The sequence below is a fragment of the Macrobrachium nipponense genome, chromosome 41, assembly GCF_015104395.2.
Source record: "Macrobrachium nipponense isolate FS-2020 chromosome 41, ASM1510439v2, whole genome shotgun sequence".
In the NCBI taxonomy this organism is placed as follows: domain Eukaryota; kingdom Metazoa; phylum Arthropoda; class Malacostraca; order Decapoda; family Palaemonidae; genus Macrobrachium; species Macrobrachium nipponense.
This window is the reverse complement of record NC_061102.1, coordinates 3,429,492-3,453,019: the sequence shown is the minus strand read 5'-3', so window position 1 is coordinate 3,453,019 and position 23,528 is coordinate 3,429,492. Positions and strand designations below refer to the sequence as shown.

General features: G+C 39.5%; 1 protein-coding gene and 1 long non-coding RNA gene across 4 annotated transcripts in view; both read right to left on the bottom strand.

The window, feature by feature from the left end:
- Positions 1-23,528, bottom strand: part of LOC135212438 (uncharacterized) — an 82,660-nt gene that overhangs the window by 38,923 nt on the left and 20,209 nt on the right. The window lies entirely within an intron of this gene.
- LOC135212865 (1-acyl-sn-glycerol-3-phosphate acyltransferase epsilon-like) lies at positions 459-23,265 on the bottom strand. Its single transcript, XM_064246630.1, has 7 exons — positions 23,211-23,265; positions 12,170-12,372; positions 9,689-9,787; positions 8,754-8,795; positions 6,507-6,660; positions 3,959-4,082; positions 459-2,946 (listed from the first exon to the last, which is right to left on the bottom strand). The coding sequence occupies exons 1-7, from the start codon at positions 23,263-23,265 to the stop codon at positions 2,712-2,714; spliced, it is 912 nt and encodes a 303-aa protein (XP_064102700.1). The 3' UTR covers positions 459-2,711.

Genomic DNA, 23,528 nt, shown 5'->3' with positions numbered 1-23,528 from the left:
GAAACCTTAAACAATTTCCAATACCCTGTACATGAAACTCAAACACTGACAGTCAATAAAAAAACTAAAGCCCATCATTGTGCATTTATAAATGACAACCTGTGCAACAATATTGAACAAGGTAACAAGAGAATACAGCATACTTCTAAAATAAAGGTTACCTAGACATTACGTACAGCACCACAAAACGAGGGTTAGAATGGCTAATTGTATAAAATATTTTAAAAGCAACAATAAACCTCTCTTCACTGGGAATAGAGCGGGGAAAGTTCTCAATAGTGTCATCATTATTCTGGCGACATAGCTACAAGAACAGCATGATAAGCAACTGATAAGGTCCACGCTGAGAGGCATAAGCAAAATGAAAACCTCAACATTTTTTTGGTTAATTTCTTCCTCTCACAAATGCAATCCAACGTGCCCCCCCCACCCCCCCCCCCCCCCCCCCCCCCCCCCCCCCCCCCCCCCTCCACCTGACTGTGCTTTGGATGATCAAAAAGGATTGAGAATGTACCGGTACTCAACTACTTCATATTGACAGTCCGTATCTTTTTTTTTTTCTGATTAAGCTTGGGTGTGCTTCAGCTTTTCCTTGGGAGTACTGGTAAAATCTCTGCTACAGTAATAATGAAAGACAATAGATGGAAACTCTATAAACAAAACCTTCCACATCATGCATACATCCCTGGAATCATAAAAAAATGTCAAATAATCTCTTATAACTATCTTAATTTGACATGAGCTATATTCTTTGCCTGTGGTCCATCTTTACTATGAGCAACCAATTCTCTTCAAACTTGGGTGGTTGTCTAACTACCTTTCTCTTCTATGATATTCCATTAAATCTCCACACTAACACTTCATTACCTCCAATTGATACTAAGCAACACAAGATTCCTCCAACTTCAAACAGATACATATACACATTCACTTCCCTAACATGAACTAAACAGACTGTCCCCAACTTACAACTTATTCTGTTTGTATCCATTCACACTTCCAGAATGTGAAGTTTGAGGAAAAAATGTTCTTAAACATTTAAAAATCAATCTGCCAAATTGTAACATAAAGGTACACCACAAGTAAAGCAAATTTGTACCTAAAATATCAATATGTAAATATGTGTAACAAATGAAATAAAAAATGTATTGCATAAATAAAGAGAGCAATTATGCAAAATATATGCATTCCAAAAAAGTTTGCATGTCAGGACACTACCCCAGTCATAAGTCAGGGACTATCTCAACTGTACTATAGACTATCAAATAAATTAAGCTTCAACTGACTTAACTAAGAATTCTTGCTCAAAACAATAACCAGTGTAAGAAATTTTTTTAATTAGTTTTGTATTGTAAGAAATTTTTTTAATTAGTTTTGTATTGTAAAGACTGACTAATTACCTCCAAAGAATTGAATCTGCTAGACTGAATCATGCAAATCTGCTATGAAAAACAAAGAAAATTCTAGAATATTATAAAAAATAATGAAGTATAATGTATAAATATAAAAATACACTTCAATAATGCACTTTACCAATAAGCAGATAGGTATCACATGAGAATCTCAGGTTATGAAATTATCTAAAGAAAACTTTGCATCAATTAAAACTACCTCATTATTATTACCATCTTGTGAAAGCAATCGCAGGTAATACAAGATTACTGCTAAAGAAAAAGGACGAATACATATCTCTCGTAAACAATGAAACTTAGGCCAGTCTCTACATTTATATAAATGAAGAGAACCTTCTAAAGTAATGCTTGTGATTATATACATCATATCAATGATGTTAATTTAATTTCAAACTTAAGTGTATACAAGTCTTCAAGTGCAGCAATCTCAGCAGTCAAATTTGTGGCATTCTTAGTTTTAATTGCATTTCAGTATTTTGAACACGTGTTACCTACAAGAAAAAATACTGTTTACACATATACACAGAAATACGTATATTTATGTATACAGTATTTAACACTCTAAAGTAGTAGCATTTGGTATTTCCTTATGAACACACTTTCAAAAATGGCAATCACACACTGTTTTAAAACTGACAATCTCTTTGAACACAAAATTCAATATAATGCCCCAACTGGGGTGAACTAAGGCCAGGTGCAGGTTAGTAGTGACCTTCATTTTTTATGCAAGCTTCCTTCTCACACTTCTCTCTACTCAATTTCATCCTTACAAGAGCATTACATCTACAAACGAGCTCTTTTTTTTTTTTTTTTCAGCGGCAACAAACTCCCAATTACTGAGGGGATTTTGTGACATTCCCAAAACATAACAGCTCCTCAAAAGCAGGCTTAGAAAATAAAAAATAAATACAGTATAAATAACAGTCACTCTTCATTATACTGTATACCCTCCATACAAATAATCCCTAAAATACTGAGCTCCCTTTAAAAACACGATGTTTACTTAATATAGTTTCAAACTATAATCTAGTGTCTTCCTCTACATCTCATTCTTTATGCATTAGCAATTCATCATTTTCTATATGAGTATTACTGATCCAGACAATATTATCCCATAAAAAATACCATTTGTGTCATCTCCATAAACATTTTATATTTGATGATATGAAAGAGAAATATCTCCACTGTATGGTCAATGAGAATACAAATGCTACAAACAAACTCCAACATCTCAGCACTTAGGTTATTCATGGTAAACTTTTTAACATTAAAAATAAAACATCCTAGAATCATTCTTTTCTAACATACTGAACGAAGGGCTAACCACCCGTAACCACCCAATGTTCCGTAGACAAGAAGCTGAAGGTATAACTGGCGACCAATCTTGGTACATAAAACAGGCACTGTTATGGCTGTGAAGACCAGAAATGATGATAATGTGGACCAAAGACCAAGAGAATGAGGACGGCCACCTAATCTTGTCTGTACAGAGGCTCTGGCTTCTTTGTCTTTAGTGAAGAAGTTTTCTGCAAGCCTGTCAAGGTGAAATTGCCTGTTAAATGCTATAGAAAATTCAGAGATTAGACTTACAAATTTTAATATTTCCCACCAGCCAAATATGGAAGTTTTTTAAATTGCATCAGCTGAGTTAAAGTAATAAATGGAATGGAGGAGCTGCCAGAAAATACATTGGTAATGATGTGGAGAAATATAAATTCTGGTTGAATGGTGGTGAAATGCAATAAAAATAGATAAGGAATACTGGTCATGGATGCAATGGCTCAAGATGTAACTGGAGTGGACCTAATCTATGTAAGAATAAAGATTAAAATGATCTTAGGAACGAAGATAACGCAGGCTATCAGATGCAGTGATAGAAGTTCCCCAGTCGGATGTGACGCTGATGAGAGGAGAGTTTTGCTGATGTTATATGTAGATATAACAAATGAGAAAAAAATCTGGAAGAAGCACTACTTGAATTCTTCTAAAGCTGCAGGTTCATGAAAACATACAACAAAAACAAGGACACAAGAAGGTTAAAGTTCCACCACTTCTAGTACAAAAATATACAGTGGACCCGTATTAGAGTTCTCCGGATTCGTGGACTCACACATTCGCAGATTTCTCTCTGGAATATTTCCCCGCATTATTCGCAGAAAATTTGTCTATTCTCTGTATTTTTCTACGAGAAATATCCACAAATTCCTGTTTTTTTATCAGTTTCATCATAAAATGCACTTTTAGTGATAAAACTATTAAAAAAGCAGGTATAAAAATTTTTAGTGGGTTTTTCTTGAGTTTTAACTAACAAAACCGAAGGTTTTAAAGCATTTTTATAAGAGTTCCAACTATTCGTGGTTTCTAATTATTCAGGGAGGGTATGGTATGCATCACCCACGAATACGGGGGGACCACTGTACATTCATGAGTTTACAACAAATGGAAGGACAGTTTGTAAACCAGGCTTTCAGCAAAAAATTTATCTTTCAAGAAAAATAAAGTGTGGAGAAATAAAGAAAACAAATTCTTAAAAACACAATACTCACTCATCCTTCTTGATATATAAATTGTGAAGCCATACTTTCAGTTCTTCTTCGTCTTTTGGTACTTCTGACATGGGGATGCGCCTTATGTGAATGTGAATCTTCTTGCATTTGCCCATCAACATACCTAAAATTCAAACTTCATGAATAACAAATCAATTTTTGAGAGTAAAGTGTATTTTCCTAACATACAAACCTGAGGTCCTTTACATAAGGAATTACTATTCAGCGCCAGCTGGACAGGTCGTAAGATTTACTAACAAGGTAGTTCGGCAGTAACTGCTTGTCCAGTGGTCGGGAGTCCCGCCCGACTGGAAGTAAAGAGTGAGGGGTGGCATGAGGTGGCACTATATGTATAAAGGACCTCAGGTTTGTAGTTAGGAAAAATACAATTTAGTACTTTCAAAAATTGTGATTTGTTCCGACACTTTATACAAACCATCGGTCCTTTTAGAAAAGGAAATACTCATTTACTGGTGGGAGGAATCAGTCTTTTCCTCTTCTCATACAACTCCCACTGCTCCTCCGACCAAGAGACACAAACATCAAACGTCAATGACAGAGAGCATTCATGCCCTCAGCATCTAGAACATAAGGGATGAGGGTCCACAGTATCACTGGACCTAAAAGCCCCAACACTTACGGCCTCCCACTCCAGGGCACACACTCTGGTTGGATGGGGGCGAGGGCTTCTCTATTCGTGGGACTGCATGTTACCAGCAATGCACTTCCACAAAAAATAAAAAAAAATAATAATAAAAATAAAGTACTCAAATCACTTTCACAACTATTCTAAGAGAAAAAAGTTGAAAGTAATCCAGAGCTTTGATACAAATCTCACGACAGGAGCGGCCAGAGCAGCGAGCACACGTCTTCACCCCACGGCAGTCGAAAGCAAAGTGATATGTTTACCTCCACTCAGGCGGGACTCCCGATCATCAGACAAGCAGTTACTGCTGAACTACCTTGTTAGTAAATCTTACGACCGGTCCAGCTGGCGCTGAATAGTAATTCCTTATGTAAAGGACCGAGGGTATGTATAACGTGTCAGAACAAATGCTGTTATCTCCAAACCAACTTATCAATAATGATAAAAATAATATGAATGTAAAATACGATTTCTTTCAATCATGAGATTCTATTTCATTCTTTTGCTTATCAAAAAAAATATCATAACCTTATTTCATAAATACATTTTACCCTTATTACTAGTTGACCTAGGCTATTTCTAATCTTTACTACCTTTAAATTTTGGCACTTTTTTAACCTATCAATTCTTAATTTTTTTGGTTGTATATATGTATGTACTATTTACTTTGTTTCCCTTCCTCTGCTGATTAAAGTTTGGATTCCATTCTTTCCAATCTTTCTATTTATCCTTACCATCTGCCTTCTGGCCTACCTCATCTAATTCCTTTAGACTTTTTGATCATCTAGGCCACCTATAATCTGCCACAGCTTGAAATTCTCCTCTAACCTCCAAATGCTCTCTGTATAACTCCATTCCACTGTATTTTTTTCCTTTGTGTTGAATCACAGGCTTTTGCTTACTTTCGCATCCCTACTCTAAAAGATTTGCACCTTCCCGTTTGAATCTATGTCAGCAGAGACTTGGTTATCCATTATCTTTCCTGGTTTCATTTCTAAAGTTCCTATGTTTTACAAATGGTTGAGACTCAGCTGGCTTTATGCCATACTGGCCCTTGCCCAGGGGAGGTGCATTAGAATGGTAGTGTTAAAAGGGTATCAAAAGGCTGGTGTGGACCTGCAGAATGGACTTACCGTATGTGACCCTGTTCCAACCAATTTTCCCTTTCCATTTTTTTATATATATCAGGTTATAACAAGGAAACCTACGTTGAGCTGAGCTGCAAAAAGATACTCCTAATTGTGTGCCTTCACAGGATTCCGAAGACAATACAAAATGTTTTATGTACAGCTTCACTCTGGTTCCTCCCAAGTACACTTTCCTTCATTTTTCGTTAATCTTGGTCTCTTCTCATATAACTACTCAACTTTTCTTGCTTTACCTCATATGAATCTTTGGATGGGTTATGGTACGTTCTCCAGATATTGTTAAACCAGCTCACAACAATAACAATGACATGGTTTAAGTATGCATCAAATGGTAAAACACTACAACCCCTTTCTTTGAAGTTGCCTTTTCTTCCCATTACGTTACACTATCTTTTCCACATCCGTACTAAGGGCATAACCTCTATGCTGAATTTATTATTGCTGTGCTCATTACTACAAGATACTTGATAGCAACATAATAAGCACATGAACAAAAAATAACTGAAACATCCCAAACATTAAATTCACAAGGCCTTTCAATAATATTCTGAAACAGCATACTACGTACTATATATATCACTAATTTCATGCAACCAAGTTCTCAAGGAGGACAGTTTGAACAGCAGATATAACTTACCATAGTAAAAGGTTGGAACATGATTTCATAACATATTTGTCATTATACAGTATATCATTTGTAACTATTACTTGTACCTCCCTTGCATGCAAACTTGTGCCATCCATCATACATTACCTATCAACTGAGGAGCATTTCCTCTGATGCCTTCTTCGTTCACACTTCCCTCATAGAAAGCTGATACGTCATAAATGGCATCAATTTTTTCATGCAAATTTTCTGTCACTAGCCATGTTCCTCTAGTTTTTGGCACTAAGTGATGTTTTAAAACCTGTTAAAAAGAAAATGTCAACTTCAGCTTAACACAAATACAAAATATTAAATGTAACTTGACCATACAGTACATAGATTACAATTTTAAAATGCACTTACTCACCCCCCATCAGATGTTTCATAAATAACAGTTTGAAAACAATAAACAAATAGTATATATAAATCATAATATTCAAATGAAGAACCTAAAATAAAAAATAAAAATAAATACAGTATTAAAATAAATACAGTATTTAAAATAAATACGTATTAAAATAAAAAAAAATAAAATACAGATTAAAATAAAAAAAAAAAAATAAAAAAAAAAAAAAAATTAAATACAGTATTAAAATTCTAGGTGTCATTCTTAGCTGTAAATCCACTGGAGAAACAGAACTGGTTCATATTTTTTAAATGTACAACAAATTTCTATTTTCTGAGTCTTCTGGGAGTTTTGGAGATACGCCTATCTAGAGGAAACATTTCTCTTCTCTTTGTTGACACATTTTGAATAGTTAAACCGTTTGATCCTCCGCAGATGACTTAATTTTAAATCGGACCAAATCTAGAGTTCTACTAAATTTTTATACCTGATCTTGGTATTAGTCTTGGGCACCACCACCCAGTTAGTTCACTGTACATGCTATGTAAAATTTTTCCATAATTCTGGTCATCCTTTGCATACAAATATCCCAGATAATAATACTATGCACCATGCAGTACCAAATTATTTAGCTCTCACAGGGCTAGCCTCTTAGAAGTTAAGTTTCTTTTTATTTCTCTTTTACAGTTTATTCTTAGCTATATTTCTTTTTCCGTAACAAGGTGCAGATGCTGTTGGAGCTATGGGCTTGCTGTTTAACTTTTAATAATGCCAATGATAACAACCTATAATTGCTCAAGTTTCTCACTCATCTTGGTTCACCAATTGTTTTGATGTCAAACAGAATTTAGCGCATTGCATTAGATTTCACGGAATTGAATATAAACACAATTATAGATCTATGTCAAGCATCCCTTTAACAATGTTAAGAGGAGCAGCAACAAGGTAAGCATGACAGACAAATTGACAGAGACAGATATACAAGATAATCTCCCTTCACGTACATCTATGCATGAGGGTTTGCCATTGTAACAAATCTGACTGAAATCCCTTCCAACATGTATGAGTACAAGTGACAAAGAACCTCACTGACAGACAGGTGGACAGTCTCTTGCGAAGATAAGAGAAACATGACAGATGCATTAATGAACAAACAGAGGAACTCCCTTCATGCAAAGCTATTCCTCTCTGAACTGAATCCCTTAAGCCCTCTAGAAGACGTGGTGACAACCTACCAATAAACGCTACGTAGCTGATTTCCAACTTCATACCAAATTTGATATAATACCTTCCACTTTGTAGAATAAGCTAAAATGGCAATGTAAGCCTGATAAAACAAGAGACAGAAAAACAGATAAGATACAGACGGACGACGGCAAAAACTACTTCCCCAAAGGGTAATGAAAAGGAAAATGCATGAAAGGGAATGAAATGAAACAAAAAGGAAGACATTATAGAAAAAAAATGTTTAAAGACAATTCGTATGTTGAAAAAAGTAATACAATAAATGGAAACAAAATAAATTGAACAAGTAAACCTACTATCTTGAAATATACCAAAAGTAAATTTCTTATACAATAAAAGAACAAAATAAATTCATTCAAAAACACATGAGTAAATGGAAAACAAAAGTATCCTTTACAAATATAAAGTAAGATGAACACAATCAGTCCCTACATTAAAAAATAAATAAATGGAATATGAACTACAAAGCAATGGATCACTAAGGAGGAAGAAATTATCGAGAAAATGAGCAAGAAATGCAAAACCCATACAATACTGAACAAACAAAATGAGAAACAGACACCAACATATTTTTCTAATAAAACAGCATGGGGAACAGACATCCTATCAATAACTACTATACAGTGTTAATAAAATTAAACATTTTTACGAAACAAACCCCAACTATCTTTGAAACACCCAGAATGCACCACACATACACACATGAAATACCAATAACCAAGATTTTCAAAATAAAAGATATACTGTAAAGTACTTCTCCTTACTGGGCGTTGAGATATGTCTTTGCCACTGCTACCAAGACCATTCTGCAATACAGGCCATAATAATGTAACCAACATGAAACTGCTGTCTTAAAATCAAAAGAATGGATAAGAGCAAATTAAGAAAAAATCAACTAAAGTAAGGCATACAGTAATATTCACATAAACTGTCTGATACTAACAAAGCAATTTTGAGGATCAATAACCTTCATGCATACATTTATTGTGGAAAAGGACGATAGCATCTCATCTTCTCTTAACATGATGCAGTCTTAACACAAATGGCTAAAGAGAAATTGGAAAAGGAAAAAACTTTTGAATTACTCTCTCCCACCCAAGTACTTAACATGAGTTTAGATGAAGCTTGCAGAAAAATAATATACATACAAGTAACTCATTCTTCAACAGATCACTTAGCAGTCATATACGAGTTTAATGTGGCTATCAAACTAAAATTCTTGACTAGTTCAAGGCTGGTTTAAATAGCTTTTTAATTACACATGAATACAGCATCAATTCAGCTTTGATTTTTTCTGCCAAAAATCATCATTATCATCTTAGCTTTGATTTTTTCTGCCAAAAATCATCATTATCATCTTAGCTTTAATTTTTTCTGCCAAAAATCATCATCATCTTATGTAGTCGACTTCAACAAATAACTACTGATGGTCTACATATAACTGTAAAGTTATATCAAAATTTTTATTAAAGTTCCTTCATTCATCACAAAACGTTCAATGTAGCAAAAGACAGTAAGTAAGTGGTGTAATAATCTGTTTAAAAAAGAAAAATGGAAAAGAAAACCATGAGGTGTTTACAAAAGAAAAATATCAGAGTATTATTCATGCTAAAATAAACATTTCTGCAAAACAAGTAAAATACCAACCGTATCCACAGGGCAAGTACTATACACTAGAAGAATTAAAGAAATGACAAACCTGTATGTTGTTGTCACGGGCATACTTCTCTGACTTCTCAATAACTTTTGGATGACCTGGATAATATCGCGTTCCCTCAGGAAACACCACCAGCCAAGTCTGCAAAATCGAATCAGGTCAAGTATTATTATTATTATTATTATATAGGATTAGCTTATAAAAATTAATGTAGTACTTCTAATTGCTAAGACTGTGAGCAGTCATCCCAAAACTGTAAAAAAAAAATACTTTGAAAGTATCACAAATTCAAATCATATGAATGCTGTGCCTATGGCTCTGATTAAAATACTATAGACATTTGGAATATATTACGAATTCATTAAAAAAAAATACAGAGCGTGAAAATAAAAAGGGGCATAAAAAATTCAAGGACACTGAGCTGTGACATGTAATTGCTGCTATCTGCACATACAACCAAAATAAGATTACATTACTCTTTATAACCAAAACATGTTAAACTTGCATTTATATGCATATGCTGAAAGTAAAAATATAAAAAATTCTGCTAAATTATTACAAAGGCTCAAGTATTCATATGAAAGAAATTAATATGTACTCAAAAGATATCTGCCAGGTTTATAAATGCACTATCCTGCAATACAGTATAAACACTTCCTTAAGCCAGCTGCTGGGGAAGTAACCTGGTCACCAGTCAAGAATCGTTCTGCCTTTGTGAACACCTCCATATCATATTACAGTAAGCACTGGACAACAAGGCAGTGAGGCTATCTTAGCCAAACATGCACCTTACTCTTATTCTTCTTCCAGTTGTTCATCAGCAAATCATCACTAAGAGGTTACTCCCTCACATCAATATAGTCAACCCCATTTCAACCGTCATTACCTGGATTTTCAAATCACTCATCGCTTTTTTAGGGTCTGATCAATGTACTATAGTCTCTTTCCTTACCACACCTTACATTACCAAGGAAGATAACTTATACTTTTCAATAAACTACTTTGTTTAAATGTATTTTTTTTTTTTTTTATTTACACACACCCCAAAAGATGTCTTGCATTCTAATCTACTTGGCAAGATGGAGAGGCAAGTGATCTGGGGATGGAAAATAAAAAAAAAAACCAAAAAAACCTGAATGTGGGAAGATTTTGATCTATATGTACTTGTCTTAAAGAACAGACTTCATGGCTGTTAATGATACGGAGGGGCTTTAAATGGTGACGTATGGTAACCATGAACACAAATTTAAAATGAAACATCAACTAAGACCTTATTCATGAAATATATAGTAGTTAATCCTGTTGCTGGAGGACACAATGAAAGTCATATAAAAACACATCTATATCAGCAACCTTTTCCTAGATATCCATCTTTTTACATAACAGCATTCCCAAGGAGTGTCTAAATTTCATAATTCTACTTCAGATACCATCTGCAATGGGCATTATTTTGAGTACTGGTATCAATCATTTATCTCAGCATTCATACACCACTGCATACTAATGTGCTGTACTATTGAATAAATAACTATAAAAACACAGAGCATTTTGTAACTAAAATATATGTCTAAATTTGTTCTCAGTACTGGTGCCACAGTGTACATATGAACCAAGTTACACCTTTGCAAAGTTTGTCATTGCATCGAGCTAAAATTCTCCTAAAAAGTTAACATAGTACATGCGTATTGCTAGGTGTAACAGTGAAAACACCTGAAACAAAGATTAAGGGGAAATGTATGACTTATGCAACATCTATGTATCTGTGCATATGTTTGGTCAAACCATTTCAGTCCATACTTCCAAGAATTTAAGGTGAAACCCTCCATAAAGAAAAACATTAAGGTCTTCATCCATAAAAAAATCTCAAGCGATGGAATCTATGATGGATAAATTTCAAGATTACTGCATGCTTGAACTCATCACTCACCCTGCTGCTTCCAAATTTTGCCAAGTGCATCACCTGTCTATCTTTCAAGTGTACATATTGTGAAGTGTTTTCTTGAGTTATTCATTTTATCAGGGGAAAATGTGTAAAGTTATGTGATTTTCACTACAGCTATCCAATACTGGTTAACAGAAAGCATATTGCACAGACAAAATTACTCTTAATTTTGCAAAATTTGCCCAGTGAGTGACATTAGGTGGTTTACAAGTAGGAGGTGTCAGTAGCTGACCTGACACAACACTCTTACCTTCTTGTTTAGTTGTAATTCACAGAACAAAGACTCATGATGTACATGCTTATGACAAGTAAAAAATACTATACCAACCCTATCCAGAAAGCAAGTAAACAAAAAGATAAAGGAACTAAATGTCACAGCATACATCAATAAGTTGTCAAGACATCTAATGATACATCTCACATCATGATAAAAGGCCCTGTCTCAACTAAGTACAATTCAAGACTTCTTTCTCCACCAAGTATTCTGTGACGTATGGTGTAAGTAAAAGAAAAGGTTTGTACACTAAAGGGAGACAAATTTATTGGTTAAATTTTACTTCATAAAAAAAGGTACCACTTACTGGTATTTTTGGGTTTTTCAGATAATCAAGTGATGCAATCATTTTTTGTTGACTAAACTTCCCTCTTTTCACATAAATGCAACCGTGGACATAAAAGTAAAACCCATACAGTGGTATCAACTGCAGGGTGTCCTTCATAACATATCGCAGATGGCCCAAGGAACCACAACGCAGAGACACCATATCTGCTACAATCCAGTCAACTGAAAAGCATAAAAATACGTAGTAATTAAAATACAGATTACAACGGTACCTTCAATTACTGAGGAAATATTGTATTAATAAATATATGATCTTTTCATAACTGAACTAATTTTATCCATAGCTTACATTCGTGAATCATAGATACTTCACTTCATTCCCAATTTCCACGTTTAAAAGAAGACTATCTGCTGCAGGAGAGCCATACATTTCACCCCTATGGTTCCTGGGTCCTAGAATGGTTAGGACATCTCATTTCTTGTGCAGTTCATGTTGTGACTGCCAACAAAATTTTGTTTTTAAAAACCTACTTGTTTTACAGCAAATCCATTCTTTGCATCAGCCTGAATAGCAGGTCATCTAAGAGGAAAGAATAGCTGAAGAAGGGCTCTGGAATTCAATAACCTGACTGGGCCCATGAATCCAACATGCAGCTCACTGTACAGTACGCTCACACTGGCAAGGAGCACGAGGAGGTATTAAAATTGAAAAGGAGTTGTACTGTGAGATTGAAATCCTGCAGACATTACACTGAGCTATTCATAATGGCCACGAATCAATAAATGAGTGAGAGCAAGAACCAAATACTGTATTTATCCCAAATAAACTAAATGCAACAAACAAGAATTATTAAAGTTCCTATGAGCAACAAATCTGAAGTTAGCAGAGAAACTAACACCACCAGACAGAAAAGTAACAACAAATAAAACACTTGGTCACTTAACTTGCTGAGGGACTGAACTGGATATGAAATAACAATGGAGAACTAGAAGCATTACACTAAATAAAAAAAAAATAAACCCATCACTTCCCTATCATATAAACGAAACTCTACTCGCAATAACTTTCAGTGATGAAGTTCAATGTAAAAGTAAGAGTAAGGTGGCATAAACCTCACCAGTTGGAAGCTGAAGTCTATACTGTACTTCAAAAAGCCAGATTCTCTCACAAATCAATAAACTGTTCAATCAACACACAAAAAAGGAAGATGATAATATAAATTTTCATAATAAAATGTATTATTTGGATACTTACCTACTGTTAAACTTAGCTATATCTCCCCGCTGATTAGGCGAGTCGGCATTAAAAAAAAAAAAAAAAATTGAATGGCTGCCCGGATGACTGTCTAGTTTACCTGTTCTCCACCAGGTGTGTTTCGATGTTTTAGCTCTTGTCAAAATTCTCCTTGACAGCCCACTAAGTAGTGGGGAGGCTGGGTGGGTCTACTTTAACAGTAGGTAAGTATCCAAATAATAAATAAATTTTATTATGAAAATTTATATTATTTGAGGTGAATCTTACCTACTATTAAATTTAGCTGATTCCCACAATTAAGAAGAGGATGGTGGGTAGTGCAGCTAGACAAAATTCAGCTCAGCCATTTGAGCTAAAGGTTTCTTATATGAAACCCAAAACATTTTCACCTGCTCTGGGAATACCTTGGTGGCGATTTTACTACCACCAAGAAGTTGGATTCCATTCAGGGAGCAAGACTCTCATACGTATGCAGCAAAGAGCAGCCTTGCGGAGGAAAACCACTTTGATTCATCCAGCATGAAACGCAAGCGGTATGAGGGACCCCTGTGCCTGGGTCCAAAAGCCCTATCAAACGACAGTCACTTAAAATGAATACCTTTCCAATATACAGGTACGCTATACAAAATTTGTACCTTCACGCTCCCCAAATATTAAAACCCGGGATTTAAACAAAAGTCTAAAAAATTGCTCTTTTTCGGTTCAGGAAAAGACTACCCACTACTAGTAGCGGATTAAGTGCTTTACTGTTTTCAAACACAATTCTGTCTGTATACTTAAGGTAGTGATCGGGAAAAAACTGAATTGTACTTCTACTGTGACACATCAATCCTATTCTGGAGTGACAAATTGACTTAACACTAAATGAAGTTGCAACTGCTGCTCACATTATGAATGTTTAATTTCAATAAGGTAGAAGAAATGGAGCTAGTTCGCTTGCACTGGCCTATCCATATGTCACAGAGGACCTTGTGTTCCTTGACAAAGTTTCTAAAAATCATAACACAAAAGGTTAACTTTTGCCTCTTCCAGGATTAACCTTCACAAATACATTCTTGGTTTTCTAAAACCACAAACAAAAAGTTAACTTTGCCTTCAAGCTTAACCATTGGCAAAGACAGCTAGGTTTTTCTAAAACCACAAAACAAAAGGTTGATTTTTGCCTCTTCCAGGCTAACCTTTTGACCCTCATCTGTTTTTCTTAAAACTAAAAACCAAAACCAAGGTTAACTTTGCCTCTTCCAGCATTTACCTTTGACAAAGATGTTCAAGGTCTCTAAAAGGATGATGTTCTAGGTTTAACCTTTAAATTTAAATGCCCAACAGAATAGAGAAGTTTCCTCCCCCCCCCACCCCCCACCAAGGGGTTAAATTGGAATTCTTACAGGGAACTGTAAAGCATAGCCTTAACATCACCCTCAGCTCTAAGGCAGAAAGCTAAAATAGCATTCCCTTTACACCAGCTTAAAGAAGGGTGCTGACATGATATGTTAAACTACAATAAAGTTTTGTACATACTTACCTGGCAGATATACTTAGCTATAGTCTCCGACGTTCCCGACAGAATTTCAAATCTCGCGGCACACGCGACAGGTAGGTCAGGTGGTCTACCTTACCCGCCGCTGGGTGGGCGGATGTACGAACCACTCCCGTAAGCTTGTCAGATTTTTTCTCTTCCACCTGTCTCCTGAGGGGAGGCTGGGTGGGCCATTAATCGTATATATCTGCCAGGTAAGTATGTACAAAACTTTATTGTAGTTTAACAATATCATTTTTGTACATGAACTTCCCTGACAGATATATACTTAGCTGATTGGCACCCTTGGTGGAGGGTAAGAGACAGCTCAATAATACAGGTAAGACGGAAACAACTAATGTTGTAGGATATAAAAACCTTGGTTCTCACCTTTTCAGGATGAAGACTTCATAGATACTATCTCTGAGTCTGCATTGCCTGGAGAGCTACAGCTAGGACGATGACCTGATGCTGAAAGACTCTCGGATCTACCACTGGGATATGTGATCCCCTATTGTGGTAGAATCCAAGTCGGATGCTGTTAGAGGGACCTTGTCCGCTTACCTAACAGATCCTTACCACTACCTCTGCAAGGAGCCAAAACCCACCAGACCACCTAACCAAAATACAAAGGGTTAATATTACGACAAAAGAGGTGCCTCCTGCAACCTCTTTCAGAACAACCAAAAACAACAATATAAAATATAGGGTAACATATAAAGAATTTACACAGGATAAGTTTCAGCTCCCTGCCCCAGCACCGAATCCGCCGATACGAAAGACCCAAGGCGAAGCATTTATCATATGTGATTTTTACATCACGTAGGTAGTGGTTTGCAAAAACCGATTGGCATCTCCAAAAAAGTCGCCTCCATCAAGTTCCGCACAGACATATTTTTTCTGAATGCAAGCGAAGTTGCGATGGCTCTCACCTCGTGAGCTTTGCACTTTCAGTAGTTTAAAATGTTCTTCCTTACAAGCAACATGTGCCTCTTGTAATAAGGCTTCTCAGAAAAAAGGAAAGAGCATTCTTCGACATGGGCCGAGTGGGGTCCTTTACAGAGCACCAAAGCACATCTTGATTCGCCTTAAGTTGTTCCTTTCCTCTTAAGGAAATACTTCATAATTCTCATAGGGCAAAGAGTTCTTTCAGGCTCTTCCCCTACTAGAAAAGATAAACTACGAACTTCAAAGCTCCTGGGCCAAGGCCGTGATGGGTTTTCATTCTTTGCAAGGAAATTTGGAAGAAACGAACACACCATAGAATCTTCCTTAAACCCTACATTGCCCTCAATAGCTTGGAGCTCACTCACTCTCTTAGCTGTAGCAAGGGCCAAAAGGAAGATAGCCTTCTTCGTCAGATCCTTGAAAGAGGCTAAGCTAGGAGGTTCGAATCTAGACGATCCAAGGAATTGTAGAACTACGTCTAGATTCCAGTTTGGTACCACATGAGGACGCTTAATGGTTTCAAATGATCTAATAAGATCATGCAAGTCCTTATCATCAGATATCTTTAAGCCTCTATGCCGAAATACCGCCGCCAACATACTGCGGTATCCCTTAATAGTTGACACAACCAGATGACATTCTTCTTGAGGAAAATAAGGAAATCCGCAATTTGGGTCACAGAGGTACTGGAAGAGGAAATGTTCTTCCTCTTGCACCAACGTCTGAAGACATCCCACTTTGACTGGTATACACGCAAGGTGGAAGGTCTCCTCGCTCTTGCGATTGCTTTAGCAGCTGTTGCTGAAAAGCCTTTCACTCTGACCAAACTTTGGACAGTCTGAAGCCAGTCAGACTGAGAGCGAGAGATTTTTGTGGTACCTGTCGAAGTGGGGTTGTCTGAGTAGATCGCTCCTTAGCGGGAGCGATCTTGGAAGGTTCCACCAACCATTCCAGTACCTCTGTGAACCATTCTTGGGCCGGCCAAAAGGGAGCGATTAAGGTCATTCTCGTTGAATCGGACTCTACGAACTTCTTGATGGTTAGCCCCAGGATCTTGAAGGGGGGAAAAGCGTAGACGTCGAGTCCGTTCCAGTCCAGAAGAAGAGCATCTATTGCTAATGCCTCTGGATCCGATATCGGAGAGCAGTAAGGATCCAGCCTCTTGTTCTTTGACGTGGCAAAGAGGTCTATGTGTGGCCTGCCCCATAACTTCCACAGGCTCTGGCATACATCCAGATGAAGGGTCCACTCTGTGGGAAGGACCTGATCTTTCCTGCTGAGGAGATCTGCTCTTACATTCCTTTCTTCCTTCACGAACCTGGTGAGAAGCTTGATTCTCTTTCTTCTGCCCACAGAAGAAGGTCTCTTGCTGTCTCGTACAGGGAGAAAGGAATGCGTCCCCCCTGTTTCCTGATATATGCCAGAGCTGTAGTGTTGTCCGCGTTGACCTGCACTACCGATCTTCTGACTTTGGGCTCGAAAGCCTTCAGAGCCAACCACACAGCCATCAACTCCTTTCTGTTGATGTGCCAGGCTACCTGGTCCCCCACCCAGGTACCTGACACTTCGCTGGTTCCAGAGTTGCACCCACCCCGTGTCCGACGCGTCGGAGAACAACACCAGGTTGGGGGTCTGTGATTGAAGAGACAGTCCCTTCGCAAAGAGGTTGGGATCTGTCCACCATAAGAGATGTTTCTTGATGTCCTGGGATAACGACAGGGAGAACGTCAAATCCTGAGAACGACGACTCCAATTCCGATGAAGAAAGAATTGGAGCGGTCTCAGGTGCAACCTTCCTAGGGGAAAACTAATTGCTCCAGCGAGGAGAGCGTCCCCAGCAGACTCATCCACTCCCTCACTGTGCATACTTCTTTCCCTAAGAAGGTTGTTACTCTCTCGAATCCTCGGCTATCCTTTCCTGCGAGGGGAAAAGCCCGAAAACTCAGAGAGTTCATCTGTATCCCGAGATACACACACTCTTGCTCGGGAATTAGTGACGACTTCTGAAATTGACGAGAAGTCCCAAAGCTTCGTCAATTCTAAAGTTACTTGTAAGTCCTTCAAACAACGATCTTCTGAATTGGCCCTTATTAGCCAATCGTCGAGGTACATGGATATCCTCACCCCTTTCAAATGAAGACCATTGAGCCACATTCCTTAAAATCCCCATGAACACTTGAGGGGCCGTCCGAGAGGCCGAAACACAGAGCCCTGAACTGAAAAATTTTCCCCCCCATCATGAATCTGAGAAACTTCCTCGAGGAAGGATGGAGATCGGTACGTGGAAGTAAGCGTCCTGTAAATCCAAGAAACCATCCAGTCCCCTGGAGAAGTGCTGCCAGCACTGATGAAGGCGTTTCCATCGTGAAACTTCTTCTTTTCTACGAAGAAGTTCAGGGCGCTACATCCAACACCGGTCTCCATCCCCCTGAGGACTTTTTCGGAACTAGGAAAAGGCGGTTGTAGAAGCCCGATGAATGATGGTCTGTCACTAGTTCGATAGCCCCCTTCTCCAGCATCTGATCTACTGCTAGATGGAGAGCTTGATTCATGATAGGGTCTCTGTACCTGGCCGTCAGTTCCCTTGGGATGGTCGTCAAGGGAGGTCTTTCGACGAAAGGGATGAGTAACCTCTCCTCAAATAGAAAGGGTCCAAGGATCCGCCCCTTTTTGGGCCCAGACTTCTGCAAACTCTAAGAGTCTGGCGCCCACCGTTGTTTGAAGGACTTGCAAGTTATTTGGGGGCTTTAACAGACTTGGCGAAAGTCTTACCCCTTCTTGAAGGTCTACGACCTCTAAACGTAGAGGTTCTTGATGAAGACGCCCCTCGAAAGGGTTCTCGAACACTTGCTTTTTCCTTCTTAGCCTTGGTAGGGAAGGAAGGGCGAGGTTTCTTGCCGACTGTGCCAAAAGGTCCTGGTGGCTTTGGCCGACAGTGATCTTGAAATGTCCTGCACTCGATGTTTAGGGAACAACTGAGCAGACAGAGGAGCAACAAGCAAAGAAGACCTCTGGGCATGGGAGACAGACTTCGTTAAGAAGGAACAACTAAACCGACCTCTTCTTCACGATCCCCCGGCCCCATACAGGGAGGCGATTTCACTCGCTCCGTCTCTTACCGACTTGTCCATACAAGACAACACACACATAAGATCTTCTGGCGAAATTGACTCTGGCACTTCAATTTTCTGGCTAGGACTCCCAACGACCAAAATCAAGGAAGTTAAATACTTCTAGCACTCTAAACATGCCTTTGAGCATGTGATCCAATTCATTCATTGCCCAAGTCGTCTTAGCAGAGTTAAGGGCAGTTCTCCTTGTCGAATCTACCAGCGCCGAAAAATCCGAATCAGCCGAAGACGGTAGACCCAATCCTAAGGACTCTCCTGTTTCATACCAGAAACCAGCGCGTCCTGATAACTTCGAAGGAGGAAAAGCGAACATCGTTTTCCCCGCTTTGTCTTTGGAAGGCCAATCCATCCAGGAACCAAAACTCCTCAGTGCCTTCTTCATAGAAAGAGTTGGCTTCATCCTCACACAAGAAGAACTCTTCGCTGTCTTCGCCGTTGAAAAAAAGTGAGTGAGGAGAAGGAGGAGCCGTAGGAGAAAGGGAATCCCCAAAAACTTGCAAAAGTAGCTCTGTAAGCTTCTTGTAAGAAGACACAGCAGCAGAAGTGTTCGGTTCCTCATCCGAACCTTCTAGGACGTCTTGTCGAGGCGAGCGCGGAAGATCCTTAGGTGACGAAGGGATCCTAGTAGGAGTTGAGCGAGAGGTTGGAGAACGCCCTCTCTTAGAAGAGTTCACATCCACTGGAGAATGAAGAGAAGATCTGGGATGCCTACGATGAGCTCCCTCTTCGAGGTAGACTGAATCTCAGCCGAGGAGAGGTAGGGCTCCTACTCCGAGAATCCTCGGAAATATCCACAGGGCGCTTACGAGGGAGACGAGCGCCTACTATACTCTTTGCGCCTATCCCGAGGTGAGCGGCTGCAAGGAGAAGAGCGCCTATCGATCAACGGAAGTTCGACTGGAAGGCGAAATGCGCCTACTAGGAGAAGGCTGCTTTGCGAGACTCTTGACGTCTAACAAGAGGGTAACATTCAGGAGAAGGGCGCTTCAAAGCTAACGAGCGCCTACTTGGAGAAGGGCGCTTCCGAGATTCCTGTTGTCTACGAAGAGACAAACGGTCAGGAGAAGTGCGCCTAGAAGCGGGAGAGCGCCTACACGGAGAAGGGCGCTTGAAAGACTCTTGTTGTCTGCCCCGAGGAGAATAATCAGGAGTCTGCCCCGAGGAGAATAATCAGGAGTATGACGCCTTAAAAGAGACGAGCGCCTACTAGGAGATCGATGTGCAGTAGGCTCTTGGCGCCTACCTTGCGGGGAGCGGCTAACAGCAGGCCGTCTATCATGCACAGACTCCTACCAGACTCTTGATGCCTGTCAGGAGAGAAGTCACGATCCGACACTCGAGGAGAGTGACATCTGGACGAAGAACGCCTACTTGCATAAGGACGCCTTCTAGAATCTTGAGGCTGCTGAGGAGAAGTCTCACGCGAGGGAGTTGAAGAAATAGCGTGATGAGCCAGGTGCAGTGCGCTTACCGGAAGCGGGAATCCAACTTGGAGAAAAACTTCTTTCTCCATAGAGCGTCCTACCGATGTTTGGCGCCTTGAAGTCGAAAGAGAGCCAGGCGAGCGAGGGCGCTCACGCGAGCCCCTACCTTCATACGAAACCTCCCATATGAAGGAGAACGCCTAAAACGAGGAGAACGATCCTCTGAAGAGCGGCACCTAGATCTCTTGATCGGAAGAGAAACGTCCTTCTTCCTACGTGATCTAACTGCTAGAGTGTCTGCTAGCGCCGTGATCTGAGCTTGAAGTCCCGCGAGTACTCTCGTAGGCGAATCTTGTTGTTCTTCCTCGAAGCAGGCGCCGAGCGCGGAGCGCGGAAGAAGAACGCTCACAGGATTTCTTGGGTTTCTTCGCCTCCACCGACGATTCTTCCGGGAAAACCTCCGGACTAGAAGCCAAAGGACTGCAGGGAGCCTTCCAAGCCCTCTTCAACGGGCGCGACGCATCCGGGGAGTTCCAACCTCTCTTCGGAGAGGGAGACGACGAAGAGGAGAAGCATTGGCGAAGTAGCTCCTTTCTTGTAAGCGATCCGAGGCAGCCCTTGGGAGCGTACTTCAGGATCTGCCGAGGGGAACGCCTGACCGGTGGGGGTTCTCCCTAGCCCTCTTGCGGCTTTCGACTTTCCTACTCCACTGGAACTGGGAGTCTGGAAGAGGTCTAGGCCTAGAGGCACTAAGGAGCCGGTCAGACGCACCCATCCACAACACTGGGGACACTGCACTGATCACTAACACTCTCCTTACCTTCCAACTGACGAATCTTCTGATCCATAGAACGAATCGTGGCTCTCAGAGCTGCCGCCTCCGAAGGCGAATCTTCGGCTTCGGTGCGGGAGCAGGGGCTGCAACTTGGGAAGAAGGTTCTAATTCTACGTTAGCATTAGGATCCACATCCAAAAACCCTCACTCATTCTAGATCTACTAGAACTTCTAGAGGAAGCCTTACGCACTCTATCACGTTCCAACTTCCTAACATAAGAGAGAGCCTTATATTCTTCTTCATTCAATCCTTACATTCACTACAAGGGTTAGCAAAAGAACATTCATTCCCCCACTGCATTTCATGCAAACCGTGTGGGGGTCTACCGAAGCTTTCGGCAACCTCACCTTACATCCTTCATTCACGCAAACCCTAAACAATACCGAAGTTTTAAAACTACCGAATCTAGGTCAGAACATCGTTAAAGAAAATCAAACTCAAAATCAAACCGGTCCACAATCAGCGCTATGCCAAGCCAAACAAAGCGAATACGTCACCAAAAGAAGTCCAAATTAACTCCAGGCAAGCGAGAATCGAAAAACTATCGAGAGGAACCGACAACAGTTGTTATCGTTCCCGCGACAGAGAAAAATCTGACAAGCTTACGGGAGTGGTTCGTACATCCGCCACCCAGCGGCGGGTAAGGTAGACCACCTGACCTACCTGTCCCGCGTGTGCCGCGAGATTTGAAATTCTGTCGGGAACGTCGGAGACTATAGCTAAGTATATATCTGTCAGGGAAGTTCATGTACAAAAAGTAAATTTACTTATTAACCACTGCTAAATAAAAGGTTTTTACAGTAAATTCAGATAAAGTTTAGACCCGCATCTAAACTCCAGGGAGAGACTGATATAGAGGTGAAGGGGCTCCAATCTCAACACCTTACAGTGCTGGTCCTCAGCATGATCTAAAAGTACTTGATGCAATACCGAGGAAAGTACGTATGGAACGATAACTTTGGAAGTAGACAGTGAAAAGTCTTATCTCCTCCAAACAGAAACATTGACGTCTACAAGGTTCCAGGTGCTGAAAATTCCTCCAGAATGGTACCCTCAGCAACACTCACAGACCACTGCTTCTGACCCCAGGCCATGGCAGTTTAAATTAAGGACAGATCCTATGATAACTTGAAAATCTTATTATTGGGAGGGGACATTCTAAGGAGATGCCTACGTCAACGGAACTGTATGGAGTTGTGTAATAGAGTTGATTTCTTCTCAATGGAAGAATGAGACATCTAACAAGAGCATTGGATTCTGAAAGTTTTGTCCTGAGGCTACAAGGGCTCTACAGGAGACTAAACAATTCTTGAACATGAAATTGCTCAATAGGGGCAGGCCTATGAGTCTGAATTAGGCAAAATTTAAGGAAACATCCACTACTCAAGCCTGAGGGCCAACAAAAGTAGTAGTAATCATTCAGATGTCCCTGTTTCATCTACCTGCTAGGAAGCTAAATGAGTGTTCCTTAAATCCACACCAAGTGCCAAACTTACGAATGTCAAAGCCCTTGTAGGCAGTTGTTCTTCCTGAATCCCCAATTGCTAAAAAAAGCAGCAAACTTCCCACAAAGACTTTGTTTCTGACCGAGGGAATAAACCTGTTAACCATCCTGATGTCTTTCCACTGCCCTGACATCTAATAAGTGTTTTACCAGGTTTAGTTAGACCATTCTATGTTGCATGAAAGTGTAAGGACACTAGTTAAACTCTGTGTTGCATGACAGAGGGAAAAGACCAAAACTTGGACTTAAAGAACCAAATGGACGATTCCTGGTTACAGTGTCCTCCTCCTACAGTCCTGGAGCCAAAGTTGGTTCTGGATTACTTACAAATTTAATGAAAGTAATTTGTAAGTCGTAATTCTTACGCTGAAACTGTACATTAATTGAGCATGATTATCTGAAAATAACCTGTGAGGCCATGTTTCCTAATGAGGAAAAGCTCTTACCATATAGGAAGTTTCTTTCAGGTCTCAAATCTTCAAGCAGCACATGCCTATTCATCTTGACCGACAAGCGTGCATAATTAAATATCATCCCCACATCACTAGATAAGAATGGGGATATAAAGAACTAACAATATAATGCATAGAAATTGGGCCAGAAGAAGCAACAGGTCCTTGGCCTTTGGAATACTGTTGACAGAGTGTGGGCTAACTTGAATCACTGATTCAGTAGAAGTGTCCTTGCTCCCCTAAACGTCGACACTATCTACCATGGGCAACAAGTCCCTGACATAACTAAAACCAAAAAAAGTACACAGAACA